We start from the raw sequence: 17,631 nt of genomic DNA, 5'->3' as shown, positions 1-17,631 counted from the left end.
ATAAGAACAGCCTCGCTGGATCAGGCCATAGGCCCATCTAGTCCAGCTTCCTGTATCTCACAGTGGTCCACCAAAAGCCCCAGGGAGCACACCTGATAACAAAAGACCTGCATCCTGGTGCCCTCCCTTGCATCTTGACATAGCCCATTTCTAAAATCAGGAGGTTGCACATATACATCATGACTTGCAACCCATAATGGATTTTTCCTCCAGAAATTTGTCCAATCCCCTTTTAAAGGTATCTCGGCCAAATGTCATCACCACATCCTGTGGCAAAGAGTTCCACAGACCAACCACATGCTGAGTAAAGAAATACCTTCTTTTGTCTGTCCTAACTCTCTCAACACTCAATTTTAGTGAATGTCCCCTGGTTCTGGTGTTACGTGAGAGGGAAAAGAGCATCTCTCTATCCACTCTAACCTTCTCATGCATAATTTTGTAACATAAATGTCTCATAATTTTGTATGTCTCAATCATGTCCCCTCTCAGGCGCCTCATAAGGAAGGTGCCCCAGCCCAGTAATCATCTTAGTCACTCTCTTTTGCACATTTTCCATTTCCACTATGTCTTTTTTCAGATGTGGCGACCAGAACCAGAAATAATACTGCAGGTGTGGCCTTACCATCGATTTATACAATGGCATTATAATATTAGCTGTTTAGTTCTCAATACCTTTTCTAATGATCCCAAGCATAGAATTGGCCTTCTTCATTGCAGCCGCACATTGGGTCAACACTTTCATCGACCTGTCCACCACCACTCCAAGATCTCTCTCCTGATCTGTCACAGACAGCTCAGAACCCATTAGCATATATGTGAAGTTTTGAGTTTTTGCCCCAATGTGCATGACTTTACACTTATTTACATTGAAACACATCTGCCATTTTGCTGCCCAGTCTCCCAGTTTGGAGAGATCCTTCTGGAGCTCCTCATAGTCTCTTCTGATCTTCACCACTTGGAAAAGTTTGGTGTCATCTGCAAACTTAGCCACCTCACTGCTCAACCCTGTCTCCAGGTTTATGAGGAGGTTGAACAGTATCGGTCCCAGGACAGATCCTTGGGGCACACCACTTTTCACCTCTCTCCATTGTGAAAATTGCCCATTGAAACCCACTCTTTGTTTCCTGGTCTTCAACCAGTTCCCACTCCAGAAGAGGACCTGTCCTCTAATTCCCTGACTGTGGAGTTTTTTTAGTAGCCTTTGGTGAAGGACCATGTCGAACGCCTTCTGAAAGTCCATATATATAAAATGTCCACGGGTTCGAGTCCACCGGTTCTCCCACATCCACATGCCTGTTGACCTTTTCAAAGAATTCTAAAAGGTTCGTGAGGCAGGACTTACCTTTACAGAAGTCATGCTGATTCTCCCTCAGCAAGGCTTGTTCGTCAAGCTACAAGGGAGGGAGATGTCCAGGAATCCAGCCAGTTGCAATTGTTTTGCAGGCAACCTCACACAGAATATGGTCTCTCACACAGAAACATAGCAGCCTGAAAACAATGACATTCTGCAATTTTCTAATCATCTTATTTCCAGCAAAAGCTTGAAAAAAATACACAGGGCATTTCTGCCATGTGTTTAAAGTCAGAAAATTCTTCAGTGAGATCAACTAAGATGCCATGGAAGCTGGACAGCTGTGGGTTCCTCCATCGCAGCAACCCCCTACAGATGACTAAGTAAAATGTCCACCTCCCACACCAACATCTGTTCCAAGCATAAGACAGAACTGATCCCCTCTCAGTCGATTAATTTTCATTAACTTCAGCAACCAGTCCCTTTTCAAATTAAGGCCTGGACACCAGCACACAAACCATTGGGACTCTCAGAGTCTCACTCCCTTGCTCAAAATCCCTGACAAATTACTGCATGCTCTTAACAAAAGACTGCAGCAGGGTAGGAGCTTTAGTATTTTGCCCTTGCTTTGGTTCCAATGCAGACAGCACACACACACACACACACACACACCCAATGCCATTTACAGCAGCGATTCCCAAACTGTGGTTTCATAGCCAACCATTATGGCCATTTTTGGTAGGTTGTGAAATTGACAAGGCAGGTTAGACAATGAGCATCAAGGGTTGAACAACTTACTGCTTGGGAGAAGTACTGTGGCCCATTATAGCTACAGAAGCCTGAACTTTTGCAAGAACAAGAGTTCTCTTGCAAGAACAAGAACTCCTTGCCTGAACAAGGCAAGACGGACAGAAGGAGGGGACAGAAGCGACAAGTAGGAGAAGGGTCATGCGGCAGCAGCTGAGAGGCTTACATTAAGAGTACAACCCAATCCTTTGCAGCTCTACTCTGAAGTACAGCCACTGCCTGTCATTCAGTGAAGCAGCTTCTTCCTCCCAGGTAACAATGGCCAGAGCCATGAGGAAGTGCTTCCTGGTTCCCCCTGCCTCCTTCCCCCCCCTCTAGCCAATCATAAGGCAAGAACCCCCTTGAGCTCATCCTTCTGCCCTTCCTCATCCAGAGAGAGAAAAAAAGGCCACCCATCCTTCATCCAATGATCATCAGTTCCTTCAGAAATGGACATGAGAGCCCTTGCTCGCCTCCTGCTTGATGCAAAGCATTGCTTCTTCCCTGGAACTTTCCTGCTGCTGCTCACCCAGACTGAATTATAGCCCCACAAGATGTTTCACACACTGAAAAAAGCAAGGAAGCACACTCAGACATAGACAGACTCAAGTCTGCACATGTTGGGACTCATTTCCAAGTCAGTGGTCACAGACTCATCAACACAGGCGACTCGAGTGTACAAGTGTTTCTGTGACTTGGACTCAAATCATCTGGGAACTCAAGTTCCCATCCCTGCAGAAAGGACTGGGAACCACTGATTTATACTAGTAAAAAGATTTCAGTTGGCTTTTAGTGGAAGCACTGTTATTATAGTAAGTGGAGGGGGAGGTAAAAGGATGATCAGGATCAGAACCATAGTGGAGGCAAAGCATTAAAATCTACTTATCTCCACTGCAGACCTTGCACCCCCACACTGCTGTTTTAAAGTAAAGCACTTAAAGGGCCAGCAAATGCATTTATCACAATGTGTGACTTGTTCTTAGGCTACATCAGGGCTTTACAGACTGGGGCGTCGTGACAACCCAGCCTGTGGGCCCTGACCTCTGCCCTCTTAAGGGGCGGGGGCAGCCTGAGGGCTGCAGGGGTCTGGGTGCACTTACAAATCTTCTGCAGCCCCCCCCAGGGTGCCGGAGCCTGGTGCAGGTCTCTCCGCAGCTGTGAAAGTGAAAGCAGAGTGATCGCGCCCTGCCTCCGCGAAAGTGGAGTGCAATCGCTCCGCTTTCACTTTCACAGCTGCAAGTGTTATGTGACAAGCCCCCTTTTTCCTTAGTTGTGGTTTTATATATGGTTATGTTACAGGCAAAACTTCTCACACAGGTCCAATTTCCAAAAACCCTAGTAAAGTCACAAGCTCATGGTGACAACATCCCCCTCCAAGGAGTCAAGGAGTCTGGAAGAGTAAATCATTGTCTAAATGTCTCCTATTGTTTTATTGTTGTAACTTAATTACTGCTTAAGTACCGTATGCAGATTTGAACCAGCCTTCCTGGTTTTCTCCCAGCTGGGAAGCCAGCCATTAGACCCATTGATATGCTGATAAGGGACATCCTGACTCCAAATTCCCCACAGGAGCAACAGAAAGCAAGCTACCCCACCCCAGGAGGCCAGCCAGGGCTGATAGCTGATTTCCTGATCATTCTGTGTTTTGCATGCTCCAAGTGCCCCACTGTGTGTAGTGAGCAAGCGCATCCAGATCAGTTCTGGGGTACATCCGGGTCATCCAGATCAACATCCAGGTCAGCAAAAACCCTTTTAAGCACATCCTGCCACATGTGCTCTCTCTCTGGCTGCCCTTCCAAGGCAGAGGTCCTCCTCCCAGGACTTCCCCCCCATCTGCGTCTGGAACCTTTTCCCTTCTCCCCCCCTTTTATCTCCCCTTCTCTACCCATCTTTAGGCAGCAACTGTGTTGCCAGATCAGGGACCCCTAAAATCCTTCCCTACAACCTATCCTTTTCTGATTTCCTCCACACGCAACCACCATTAAAGTTAGGTACACTAGATCCAAGTACTAGGATTCAAGTAGACATATACTTACCATTTTTCCATGTGCATTATATATACCTGTGTGTTTTTGTAATAAAAATATAATCCTACTGAAAGTTATCTTTCTCCCAGTCTCCTCCTTAAGCTAAAAGGGAATTTCTCTGCATTACGCTATTTTGTTATCCAGCCTATGATCCTGAAGTTTCCAATAAGGGCAGTGTACTAATTCCCCTAAACAAAACAGCCCTCTTTTGGTAACACGAGGAGCCCTGCAGAAGGCCACGCCGGGCTCCCTGCACCCTGGGGGAGAGGGCTGCAGGAGGCTTGGGTAACTGCACCCAAGCCCCTACATCTCCCTGAGCAGCGCAATCCTGGGGGTCGTGCCGCTGCCTTCCCCCGCCGTCTCCCCCCCTGCCCCCACAAGCACTTACAGTGGCTTAAACTCTCCATGAGAGTTTGAAAACCACTGGGCTATATGATGAAAAATCGCAGGGCTCTTAAACTTGCTGAATGAACATAGATTGTAGACTTTTATGCATATTAAAAACATTGCTACATAGAATCAGATAACTTAAGCAGACATGTTGTGATAACAGGAACAACTCACACAGGGATGAGGTGGCTAGAGCCATTGTGGGTAAGTAGGAAGCCAGAAGGAAAGGCAGTGACATTGAAACTCTTCACTAGCTCCTCATTGCTCTTCAGGACTCTCCTCACAGCAACATTCTCAAACTGGAGCATGTCCAGTGTTACCTAAGACCAGAAGTACACACAACATCTGTTATCGTTATGAACAGTCATGCATTTTGCAGCTGGATGCAACAACCCACCTCCTTCCCCTCTAAGTCTGTATCTTCCAAAAATTTTTTCCTGTCCTCACCTATTCTATGCTGTCAGTTACCATAAAGTCTTTCAAGAAAGCCAGTCTGTCCTGGCTATTGTTAGATCAAGGCCCTCTGCTCCACTCACAGACCATGGACCAACGCCAACATCGTATTGTACAGATTTTCACATGAATTGGATGGGAGTTCATTATAAAGATCAGCACAGGGACTAGGCCCCTGAAAATGTAGACTCTAGATTACATGGATACTGCTGCAGGTGCACTGAACTGGTTGTATGCACAGATCAACAATCATGTGCATACTGTACACCAATTAAACATGCTGAACATAATGTATGAATAGGACTCATGCCATTTCTGTGTTCTGAACATCACCAGCATTCTACAAGTGCCTAATTAACAGGAAAACACGGTAATACAATTGGCTATACTGGTACAGTAATTTTAAAGGGATGCCTAATTAGCACGGTGCTTGTCTTTTGACAGTTGCCTCTCCCCTCACAAACCAGACCACTTTGACCAGACCACTCTCTTTGATTCACCAGTGCTCTATACCAGGGATAGGCAATCCACAGATATATGTGAGCTAGTTAACTAAATGACTAACTGCTGAAGAACTGTGATGTATGAAGTAGTAAATATCGAATTTTTCATTATTTGCATACTTTTTAAAAGCAGATTAAAGATAAATTATGTTTGAACAGTGGGACCCAGCACTAAAAAGTGCCAAGCCTAGAGTGTATTATCTCAGACACTGTTGCACACATGCCAAAAAGGGTTTAACACAAAAGGTTTAGGAAAAAGGGTGTGTGTGTGTGTGAGAGAGAGAGAGAGAGAGAGAGAGAGAGAGATGGAATGCACACTAAACCTCAGCTTATCTTTCTGGTAGTTGGGTTTTGGAGCCAGGGTGTTCCAAAGACTGAGGAAGAACAAAGATAAGTTTGTTTTGTTATTTGTGCAAACACAGTTTGGATACTGTAAGGAATATGTAAGTTGGGTGGCTCCATCCATCATGGAGATGGATGTATAACTCGGTCCACCAAAAGATTGCAAGTACACAAGGAACTGCATTACCTATGGAAGCCACTGCCTGTAGAGAAATAATATCTTAGGAGGAGTCAAATGACTGCAAAGCTCTGCTATGAAATGCCAACACAAACATAACAGTCACAACAACCTTTGCCATTCCTGCTGCCTAGCCCAGCCACCAGCTCTACGGCATGTGCAAAATGAAGCACACAACGTGTTTGCCTTCTAAGCATCCAGGAGACACTCGGATATTTCAGTGATAGAGTCCAAGGAGATATTCAATTAAAGAGCGATGCCTGAAATGCACTGTGCACACACTCCAACACAACTCCATCTAATAATAATAATAATAATAATAATAATAATAATAATAATAATAATACAACAGGTATTTATATACCGCCTTTCTTGGTCGTCAGATTTCTCCTCAGACTTTAATTCAAGGCAGTTTACATAGGCAGGCAATACTAAATCCCAATAGGGATTTTTACAATTAAAGGAGGTTCTGTCTTTCAAGAACCACAACATTTCAGATTGATCTTTTATGATCTGGTATCACATTCTGGCCTCCATTTTCCTCCCACACAGGCTGACAGCGGCCAAAGAGCAGGTGGAATAACTCGGCATAACTCGGCTCAGTTTCTCAGCTGCTTCAAGGTCTCGCAGTTCACGGTGCTGGTGGCCTCAAACTGGCGACCTTCGGATGTTATCTTCAGGCAAACGGAGGCTCTACCCTCTAGACCAGACCTCCTCCCCTTATTATTGCTTCACACATGCCTGCCATCTAAAACACATTCCTAATAAGCCCTGGTTTAAATTATATGCTAAAACAGAACACAGAATAGTGATGTAGCCCACACAGCAGTGGTAAAAAGCAAAACATTTTTTCTCTTTTTCACCCCAGGTTTTTCTCAGAAAAACACCATCAGTCCAGGACACAGAACTCATCCGCATTCCTGGATTGTAGCACATACGCTCACCTGGAAGCAGCAGAAGTAAATTGGAATATGGATTTCAGAGCCAACTTGGAAGGGGTGAGGAACGTTCCTGGATTTCAGTAGACATAGACAGCAGAAATAGATAACACGCAACAGGGCCAACAGAGGGGAGGGGGAGGAAACATTTCTGGATTGCCGCACATACAAACATTCACCCAGAGAAGCCCGCCACAACCATGCATACCACAAGGAGAGAGAGAAGCAGGCACAAGTTCCTTCTCCCCTCCCAAGTGACCAGTTGCCAGCCAATCAGCTGCAGAGGAGGCAGATGCAGCCCTTTATCTGCCACAAGCCATCCAAAACAGGTACATGGGCTACCAGTAGCTACTGGTTACCTACCTATGTTCTATATAGTCAGCTGAGTAATACAGAATTTTACTGTTTTACCACTGTAAAGTTTGTCGACACCAAGGCAAAGAAGCAGTTCCTATTTTGCCCCCATGATAGCTGATCTCAAGGCAAACACTGCCTTGATGCCCAAACACTGGATGACTTATTTGGAAAGATAGCCATAACTGCTGGGAAAAGTGCAGGGGACACTGCGTGTTTTGCACACAAAACATCCCATTAGTAATGGGCCATTACAGAGCCGCTTGCAGTTTTTTACTTGCATCCCTGCCTTTCTTTTAAGACACCAGAAGTGGACAGAAGGAAAAGATCTTGTGCAGCAAGAATTCTGCATCTTCATTCAAGATGTCTACAGTTGCTCAACTTAACTAAAGAACATTAAATGACATTTATGGTGTGCCTATTTCTTAAACACCAGTTCTGTTTTAATCCTTGTGACAGTTAAATAAGATCCTCAAGGCAATTCACAAGAAGATATTAACCTTGCTTTCTCTCTTACCCTCCTATCCCAGGGCTTTTCACACTGGGGCATCAGCACCCCCAGGAGGCTGTAGGAGGCTCTGGTAAGTACAGCCAAGCCCCTGCAGCCCCCCTGAGCAACACAGTCCTGGGAATCGCGTAGCTGCCTTCCCCCCACAAGGATTTAGAGCAGCTCAATCTCTCCCAGAGAGTTTGAAAACTGCTGTCCTCTCCTATCACCAGAATGCACTGCAGTAGGATTAGGAAGGCAGGAGTGCTAGGCATTTCCTCAACAAGCTATGCTGGATACCCACATTAACTTTTTCATCAACCAGTGTGATTGCCATGTGTTGGCTAAGTGCTTTGTGCCAGCCTCCTTTCCCTGTGAAAACTTTGCATTCCTGGGAAAAAAATGCAATAAGTGTTCCTGTTTTGTGAGTTTTAAGTCTTTTGTGTAATTGATTATTCCTCTGCCCTAATTCTATGTTAATACAGACATGGTTGTAGCAGAAGTAGCCATCTACAAGGAGCACTGCTTGCATGAATTAAGGTGGGGAAGGTGGAGAGAGCTTTCTTGCCATTAGGCACTGCACTGTAGCATAGCAGCGGATCTATTTGCATGACTTGCTTCCAGGTGATCAGAGAGGGAACCTTTTTTTCTTTTTGAGCTACAAACAACTAACATAGGCATGACTAATGCAAGCAGATAGTTTAGCTTAAAAAAGTGCTGACCAGGAAAATTTGTGGACTTATTCACAAGGCTGCAGTTTTATGTAGCAAACTGTAAGACACAAAGAGCACATTAGGTGAACCAAAAGCAGAAAATTTGCATGGCAGAAGGCTGCAGAGTAGGCAAGACTGCAGTTTCTGTGTGTGATTGGGGTAAGAAGTGCAGTTCAGGTTTAGCTTCTCTTTGCTCCATGTTGATAGGAGTGCTTGTCTGGTTTTTTGGAATTCTGAGGGCTTGCAAGTGTTGAAAGCACCTCAGGAGACAGAAAAAAACTGGAGGAAATGAAGAGTTCACATACTGAAGGAAGAGCCACTGGCTGCCTCTCTCAACCATTATCTCAATTCTGTTATCTCTTCCCTTAGAGGATAAATTTTTCTCAGGTGTTGGGAGTGGAAGTAACAAGGAAAATGATTTGCTAAGAAGAGAGATAAGCCAAGATAAGCAATAGAGGAAGAAAAGCAGCTAGTGGCATGTGTGCATGTCAGACAAAATTCTCACAGAGGTATGCACATGCTCTCACATGGTGAACATAATGTGTAGGAATATATCAAAGCCTCCCATGCAACTTGAGCCTTATAAGGCTCACAAAGGTAACTTGCATTGAAGCTAATGCATTCAACTTTTTTAGTAATGGAAGTCAAGTGACTACTGATGGCCTCACTAAAAGTAATCTTAAACAGAGAGTGATTGTGTACACACATGAGCAAGTAGGGTATTTCTCACCAATACAGGTAAAGCAGGAATAGCAGAGCTGTCCTAACTGAGGAACACTATTGTCCTCCTCCTCCTCTCCAACAGGAGCAAAACCCAAACTGGGTGGAGCACAGGTCCGCCTCTGAAACCAGTTGCCCAATGTGAGCAAGTGCCAACTTTCATTTTTATAAGGACTGAAGAAGGCAAGCAGGGTATTTTATGAGAAAATTCAGAGGAATTTGAAATTCTCCTATTTGATTACTGACCATCCCCCTCCCCGATTTCCCTTTATTTACCTGCACAAAACTAAATATTACAGTGCCTCAGTTACCAAGGCAGTCCTCTAGCATGTTACATCTACCATGCAGCAGCTGTCTGTTCAGAATTTGGAAGGCTCCTCTACCAACAGGCAGAGAAAGCTGGAGGGGATACAAATAACACAACAAAGTGCAGGAATAGTCACTGGTGGCCTTTTGCTCTGTGCGAATCTTCCCTGATATCTTCTTTAGGAGTTAATTTTCTCTGCTCCTCCTAACACTAGGGAAAATTTGCCACTGAAAAAAAGAATAAGGAGCAGAGGGAAGCAGCTGAGCAGTTCCCAATTCAATTGTCCTGCTCTTTCTATCCTCTCAGCTTTCTTTGCCTTTTGGTGGGGAAACCTTCAGAACTCTCAACAGGCAAAGCTCTCCTTTGGTGGGGCTGCTCTTCTGTAGTATGCACTGTTCAAGTGTAGATATGGATTTGTATCCCTTTGCCATTGAATCTGACTAAAAGTCAGAATTTCTCACTTAGCCTGTCTAAAAAAAAAAAAGCCTTACATGACACCGAAGCTAGAAGTCTGGGCAAGCACCCAAGAGTCTCTTATGTAATCCATGTGTACATTAGCAAGGGATGCTGTGTGCTACAGAGAGAGCAATTATTGTGAAGAAACCCAAACACTTCCTTATATAGCTGAATTAAAGATGCTGGTCAGCAGACAGCATTGTATGGGCTTCCTGGGCATGGACAGGCATCTTATTGTTTTGACTAATTAGTTTTTTGAACTCTGTAAGAAGAGTCTACTAAAAGATATCTGACAAGTAAAGGTTATCTCATGTTCAAGCACCTGAGCATTAGCAGAGGATGCCCTTGATTAATCACCCCTTCAAAACCACTGTCCAAGATTAGCACCTGTATCTCAGCTCAAAGGCAGCAGCACCTGGCTTCTTTTTCCCCAGAGACTCCCCTTAATTTAACCTCTCCAAGAACTGTCACCTGTCAGGATTTTCTTCCTCAGTGCTTTTTCCACCGCTGGCTTAACAGTTGCCTGCACACACCAAAGATCTCCCTCTCTCTCTTGTGAGAGGCTGAGTTTTCTGGCAGATGCCAACGTCACCTGGACAATGTTGGCACCATACCTCCCAAGGCTTGGTAGGCCTCACTCCTCCTCAACCATTCTAGAGGCTTGGCTCTGCTCCCTTTTTCTCTCCCTTGTTCCTTCAACCAAGTTTGTTTTGATTGAGGAGAAAGTCTCTGGAGGTGGCACCACACATCCCAAATGACTGCCAACAACTGCAGATGGACAAGTGCCAAATCTTAAAATGTAACTGGAATATTGATTTGGCAATTCCAGGTGACATGCAAGTCTGCAGAGAATGACTTGTTCTTGCCTCTGAGACAAAGTCTTTTGAATAAATTAATCCAGTTTATATAAACTATTTAAAATCTGTCTCAGTTTCTACCTTTAGTAAGGAGGGTATCCTCCAGCTCGATACACATTCTCTCGATACCGAGCTAAACAAGCGCATCGGTAAAGCAGCTACCACGTTTTCCAGACTCACAAAGAGAGTCTGGTCCAACAAGAAGCTGACGGAACATACCAAGATCCAGGTCTACAGAGCTTGCGTCCTGAGTACACTTCTGTACTGCAGCGAGTCATGGACTCTTCGCTCACAACAGGAGAGGAAACTGAGCGCTTTCCACATGCGCTGCCTCCGACGCATCCTCGGCATCACCTGGCAGGACAAAGTTCCAAACAACACAGTCCTGGAACGTGCTGGAATCCCTAGCATGTATTCACTGCTGAAACAGAGACGCCTGCGTTGGCTTGGTCATGTCGTGAGAATGGATGATGGCCGGATCCCAAAGGATCTCCTCTATGGAGAACTCGTGCAAGGAAATCGCCCTACAGGTAGACCACAGCTGCGATACAAGGACATCTGCAAGAGGGATCTGAAGGCCTTAGGGATGGACCTCAACAAGTGGGAAACCCTGGCCTCTGAGCGGCCCGCTTGGAGGCAGGCTGTGCAGCATGGCCTTTCCCAGTTTGAAGAGACACTTTGCCAACAGTCTGAGGCTAAGAGGCAAAGAAGGAAGGCCCATAGCCAGGGAGACAGAGCAGGGACAGACTGCACTTGCTCCCGGTGTGGAAGGGATTGTCACTCCCGGATTGGCCTTTTCAGCCACACTAGACGCTGTGCCAGAACCACCTTTCAGAGCGCGATACCATAGTCTTTCGAGACTGAAGGTTGCCAATATATATATATACAATATACATCCTCCAGCTGTTAGCAGAAATGAAGGAATCAGGGACCATTTGGGCTCAGCTTCTAGCACTTTGATCAAGGGGCAACGGGCCAAATGTTTCAGGCCAAGGCAGGGAACTGCAGTAGCTGAATGCCCAGCAACAAGACACTCTTCCACGTTTTTTCCCCCTATATAAATGTGAGAGCTCTCAAACTGTTTTTGTCTGGACAATCATTCTCTTAGTGAAACCCTGCTGAAGCCAGTAGATCTTTCTTGACACCTACATATCCAGTTCCTAACCCACTGTTGCTTGTGACTGCAGACCTGACACTAGTTCTTTCACTTCTGACCCAGCCCACTCCTTACCACTATCAAAGCCTGCCAGGAATGGACTTCTGAACTCAAGACGATTAGAAGGACATGCTGCAACTTTTCCCTACATAAACTCCATCACTCCTTTGCCCACAGACTGCCTACCTTGAACTCTCACTAAAAACAGTTTTGAATTCTGTTTTCTGAATCACATCTCCTTCTTGCCTCCCTTTTTCCTTTGGGTGGTTTGTAATGTTTATGTTGAAATCACAAATATTATAACCCTATAATTTTTAAGTACAGTTATCCAGAGTCTAATAACTTTAGGCACTTCAACATAAAACATTATAGTGAAGAAATACAGCCTTTACAGGAATTTCTGCTTGTTAGGCCCAATCCCGCAACAACTGTCTACACGCCTATGTTTAATTAACAAAGGTTAAAAACCATTCCAGAGTCCCTGAGCACATGTCTTGGGCAATGTCACAGTCGAGAACAAAAAACTACCCAACATCCCAAAGAGCCACATTTCCACACAGGGTCTTTGTTCAGGGACATAGCTTGTGCAATGGGCCAGGGAGGGAAACCAAGACACCAGCAGCCCTGCAATTAAATCTACACAAATTAGTCCATTTGTTTATTTTTTTTGGGTGCCCATTTTTATTCACAGGAGGCCAGCTTGTTACAACACATATACAGGTCCAGACTATTTATACACGGATTTTTTATACACGGATTTGACTCAACAGGAATGGCCTCTGCAAATGAGAAAGAATGTGCTGATCCCTGGAGAAGGGGAAAATGCATCCCTTTAAAATCAGTTTTAGAAACTGAACAGTCCTTTAACAATAGACTCCTTAATGAGAGAGAGAGAAGGAAGCTGGCTGACAATCCATCAATCCTTCTCTCCCCAGTGGACTCCTCCCTGACCCCTGAAAGAAAGGTGATCCCTTTGCATTGGTAAAGGAAGGGGCTGAGTGTAAGCTCTCAGCTCTTTATAAGCAGGAGGACCTATTGATGGATTGTCTTTGCTTATCTTACATAGCAAAGGTCAGCAAGGCTGTTTTTAAATCAACAGAGCAAAGGAACTTTGTTTTTTAAATTGATTTGCTGTAGTGCTATAGTTTTTTTTGCCATCCATGTGAGTGCTTGGAACCCATGTGAATAATTAGTCTCAACTGTGCCAGTCAGTCCATCATGAGTTACCTCTCTGCCCAAAAAGGAGTCTTCCTTCTCGAATATCAGGGCCAAGTAAGTCACATTGTTTATCTGGAAGAAGCCATAAAGTTCTGCCACACTGAAAAAAAAACAAAAACACAGCATCACACACTGAATTACTTAGTGCTAAGTACATACTAAGTAAGTGCCAAGTACTTGGTGAACAACTTTTTCATGCAAATACTGAGTCTCCCAACTTCCTCAGGTTACAGGAGATCCTCCCAATTGCTCAGCATTTCTTCCTGGGCGTAGAGAAAAGCACTGAGCCTTTAATCCCACTTGATTTGTGACCCTATAAGACAGTGGAAAAGAAGTCTTTTCGGGGAGGAGGAAATGTAGAAATGAAATCCCCAGAACTGCCCTGCTGCCAGAGGCGACAGAGGCTTTGCAGCAGCAGTCTCCCAGGGGTGTAGGGAGCTCCACAGTAGACTCCGCAGGGCTCCCAAGCCTTAGAAAATCTAAAAATAAAGATTGTGACCCACTTCTGGTTTTCAATTGCGAAACTGGAAGTGGGTTACGATCTTTATTTTTAAACCATGATGCTTGGGAGCCCTGTGGAGGCTTCTGCAGGGCGCCCCACACCTCCAGGAGGCTACTGCTGCATAAAACAAAGCCCCTGGCACCCCAGCAGTGGTGTGGTTCTGGAGATTGCATCTCTACATTCCCCCCTTCCTGCCCCTTAAAGGGGCGGAGACAGAACTGCTCAGGCTTGGGCATCCTGATGTTCCGGTTTGAGAACTTCTGCTATAAGAAATCAGGGAATGGCAGGCTTTCCACCTTAATTCCGGGCCATGCTCCTGTGCATGAGAGCGCATGCACACTCCAAAACACAGAAACTCAGAAAAGGTTATGCTTTTCTTTGCATGCAGATCGGTGATAGAGAAAACTTCACCCGCAAGTCTGTGTGGCAGGATGGAACAATTGTGCTATTATATTGCTGCTAATTTAGTAGGCTGCCTTGAGCACTTGGCAGGATTAAAAAGGTGAAATATAAATATTTTAAATAAAACAGAAACAAACCTACATGTAAGTTATATGTCACGGGGCTGTTGCCAAAATTAAGAGGCAGTTTATTAATTGACAATAATTGGTTGACAGCCCTACAGATCAGCAACATTTGGGCAAATGCAGTTTTGGCTTGGCTTCCATGGGAAGAAGTAGCAATCCCTTTACAACAGGCAGGCAAGTTTCAGTGCCTGCTTCCTCTCTGCTGACTGTAACCTCTGGCGAAAGTAAAGGCAAATGCACCAATCCAGTTGGATCCAAAAAAGCCCATCTTCATTAAGTTATGATTATTATTCAGTCGTGCTTAATTCAGTTACTAGGGGACTTGAATCAAAACAAGATACAGGCATGTGTGTCTCCCCCCCCCCCGTATCTTCAGGAGATACATTCCCACCCCCCATGGATATGGAAACCGCGGATAAAAGGGGATCCTATATGAAGAAGTGTAACACTTCTCCACTGCCTCTGCCCCATGCATTACCTTCATTTATCTTCTTAACCCTGGTGCCAAGCAATCCTTTTAAAGAACACTAAAACAGGAACATGAAATGCAGGCAGCCTGGATGCTAGAGCACGGCTGCTTGAACCACAGCCCAGGGAGTGGATCCAGCATTCATGTGGATCTATCCGCCTGGTGAGCGGACCTTTTGGTTCTGCCCAGGTGTTGCGCGATATCCTCCATGATTGGGGGACAGGGATGCTCTGGGAAGTCATGGCTGCCCAGACGTCTTGTCGCATGGCTTCTGGGACACTGGGTAAACGCCGCAACTGCCCAGAGTGTCCCTGTCCCCTGATCATGGAGGAAATAGAGCAGCGCCCCAGGCGGAACAGAAAGAAGTGGTCCAAACCGGGACTGATTTTCCATAATGCAAGTTTCAGCACCACTGCACTAGAGGGAAGAGATTAAGCGAACATTAACAGGAAGCAAGAGGCTTACTGCTTCCTGTTAACGTTCTGGCTGTGTCCCTCTATTGTTCAGGCTCCCTGACTGCTTTCCATGTTCCTGTTTTAGTGTCCTGTAAAAGAAACAAACATACTTGACACCAGGGTAAAGAAGATAAACAAAATGAGCATGGGGCGAGGCTACAGAGAAACACGGATAACTGAATCTGCAATCTGCAGCTACTAAGGGGGAGGAATGGGGCGCCTGTAACTCACTCTTCATGAGTGATCACTGTAACTTCAATTTACCACATCCCATCTGACCAAGAATAACTCAGGTCTCTCCCCATTGTCTTGATACTATAACAAGGTAATAATTGAGTAAGACAGAAAAAGATTGTTTAGTGAGCACTTTATTCTGCCCCCCCATAAGTGCTTCTTATTACAGAGGGAGGGGGAAGTGCTAAGTAAGCAGAACAGAAATGCCCACAAAGGAAGACCCTCAAATTCTGAAGAGCTGGCTCCAACTTTGCTATTCTTCATATACCTGTTTATTTCTAAAGCCTTCACAAGCATTTGATTTCTCTGGTCCGAAAAGCCCTTGCCCAGCCTACCCATTGCCCTGTTCACTGTGAAGGTGTTGAGCAGAGACGTGTTCTGAATGTATCAGCCACACAGAAGTTCCTTCTGCTTTCCAATAGCTAGAACAGCTGGGCTGGAGAACAATGCTTCATTGGGAGCCTGTCCTAGCCAAAGGAGCTAAAGACATCATTAGCCATTATTTTGTTGTTGTTGTTGGCATCCTTCAGTCTCGGAAGACTATGGTATCGCACTCTGAATAGTGGTTCTGGAACAGTGCCTTCTCCAGTGCGCGAAGCCTGGGTAAAGTAGATATGGAGGATAGACTGTTACCCATGCAGCAAATCCCCCCTCTCCACGTCGCTGAAATGGTCCAACGGAAAGGCAGAAGCCAATACGGTTGGTTCCAGCGGCGTCGCAGGAGTTGTCAGAACGTGACTGTGTTCAGCCATGAACTGCCTCAGGGACTCCGGCTCCGGATTTTGCTTCGAGGTTGACTGCTGAAGCCTTTTCCATAACTGGATGTAGCCACAAGGCAGTGGAGGTTAGCCATTAATATGGGGAATAAAGCCATTAGTGTGGAGAATTAGTATGGAGAAGCCATTAGCATGGTGAATAAAAATTCCTCACTCATGTCTCATCATCATGGAATGCTACCCTGAAGAAAACTCCAAATAGCAGCAAGGAATACAGTCCCACCTCTTGCAGGAAGTTTCCTTTTAGTCAGACTGTCTGTTCAGTTTACATGGGGGATAGTTATGCATCAATTCAGACTTCAGGTCTTCAGATCTATACAAGGCATATGGATCTCTGATAAAGGAAATGACTTTAGTGCTTAATATCTTGCAACCCATATAAATGCATGCCTCAGAGCTTCAGTCAGTACTATCATCAAGCTCTTTGCCTATTCTGCTATCTACATGGTTAAGCAAAGAAGAAATGGGTTTTGTGAAAGACTTCTCAGATGCATAAGACCAGCATTCAATTCATGGGGAAGATCCATCCTCAGGTACAGCATTTGTTACTGCAGACAAATGCTGTACTTTCAGTCAGCGAACAATGATAACAGACACAGGAGCAAGTCGGCATACGGGCTGCCAAAATGCTCTGGCTCTACTGCCAACTGCACATCTTTCCCTAGACTCATAATGTCTTATTAGGGCTATGTTTTCCAGGACTTTGATTCTTGAATTGATCCTCTCTTTTAAATATGAACATCTATACATAGCAACCCTATAAAGCAAGGATGCTAGAAGCATCCTGCATGACAAAAAAAAAAAATTCAAAAGTAGTTTTACATGTTGGGCTGTAAGTTAAAAAAATGAGGGGCCACAGTTCAGTGGTAGAGCATAAATTTAACACCACTGCATTTGCGCTCTCGCTGTATATAATAAACTCATTTGGGATATTGACCTGTATTTGTTTACAGAACTGCATAACACACCACAGAATCACAGAGTTGGAAGGGGCCTAATAGCTCATCTAGTCCAACCCCCTGCCTTAGGCAGGAAATCCTCTTAGAACATCTCCAACAGGTGCTTGGAACCTCTGCTTGAATCTCAATAGTGAGGGAGAGTCCACCAACTCTCTCAGCAATCTGCTCCACTGGAAGCAGTGGAAATGGAAAAGGTGCAAAACAGGGCAACTAAGATGATTACTGGGCTGGGGCTCCTTCCTTATGAGGAAAGGCAACGGCGTTTGGGCCTCATCAGCCTAGAAAAGAGGCGCCTGAGGGGGGACATGATTGAGACATACAAAATTATGCAGGGGATGGACAGAGTGGATAGAGAGATGCTCTTTACACTCTCACATAACACCAGAACCAGGGGACATCCACTAAAATTGAGTGTTGGGAGAGTTAGAACAGACAAAAGAAAATATTTCTTTACTCAGCGTGTGGTTGGTCTGTGAAACTCCTTGCCACAGGATGTGGTGATGGCGACTGGCCTGGATGCCTTTAAAAGGGAA

At 45.1% G+C, this 17,631-nt stretch overlaps 1 protein-coding gene across 1 annotated transcript in view; it reads right to left on the bottom strand.

Moving 5' to 3' along the window:
* Nucleotides 1-17,631, bottom strand: part of QSOX1 (quiescin sulfhydryl oxidase 1) — a 94,297-nt gene that overhangs the window by 26,975 nt on the left and 49,691 nt on the right. Inside the window, exons 5-6 of the mRNA XM_066625883.1 lie at nucleotides 13,186-13,276; nucleotides 4,669-4,814 (exon numbers count right to left, since the gene is read on the bottom strand). Of these exons, the coding sequence (XP_066481980.1) occupies nucleotides 4,669-4,814; nucleotides 13,186-13,276 (237 nt within the window). The remainder of the gene's footprint in view (nucleotides 1-4,668; nucleotides 4,815-13,185; nucleotides 13,277-17,631) is intronic.

This window comes from Tiliqua scincoides, chromosome 4, assembly GCF_035046505.1.
Source record: "Tiliqua scincoides isolate rTilSci1 chromosome 4, rTilSci1.hap2, whole genome shotgun sequence".
Classification (NCBI taxonomy): domain Eukaryota; kingdom Metazoa; phylum Chordata; class Lepidosauria; order Squamata; family Scincidae; genus Tiliqua; species Tiliqua scincoides.
The sequence above is the reverse complement of the archived record's forward strand: the minus strand, read 5'-3'. Positions and strand labels throughout refer to the sequence as shown.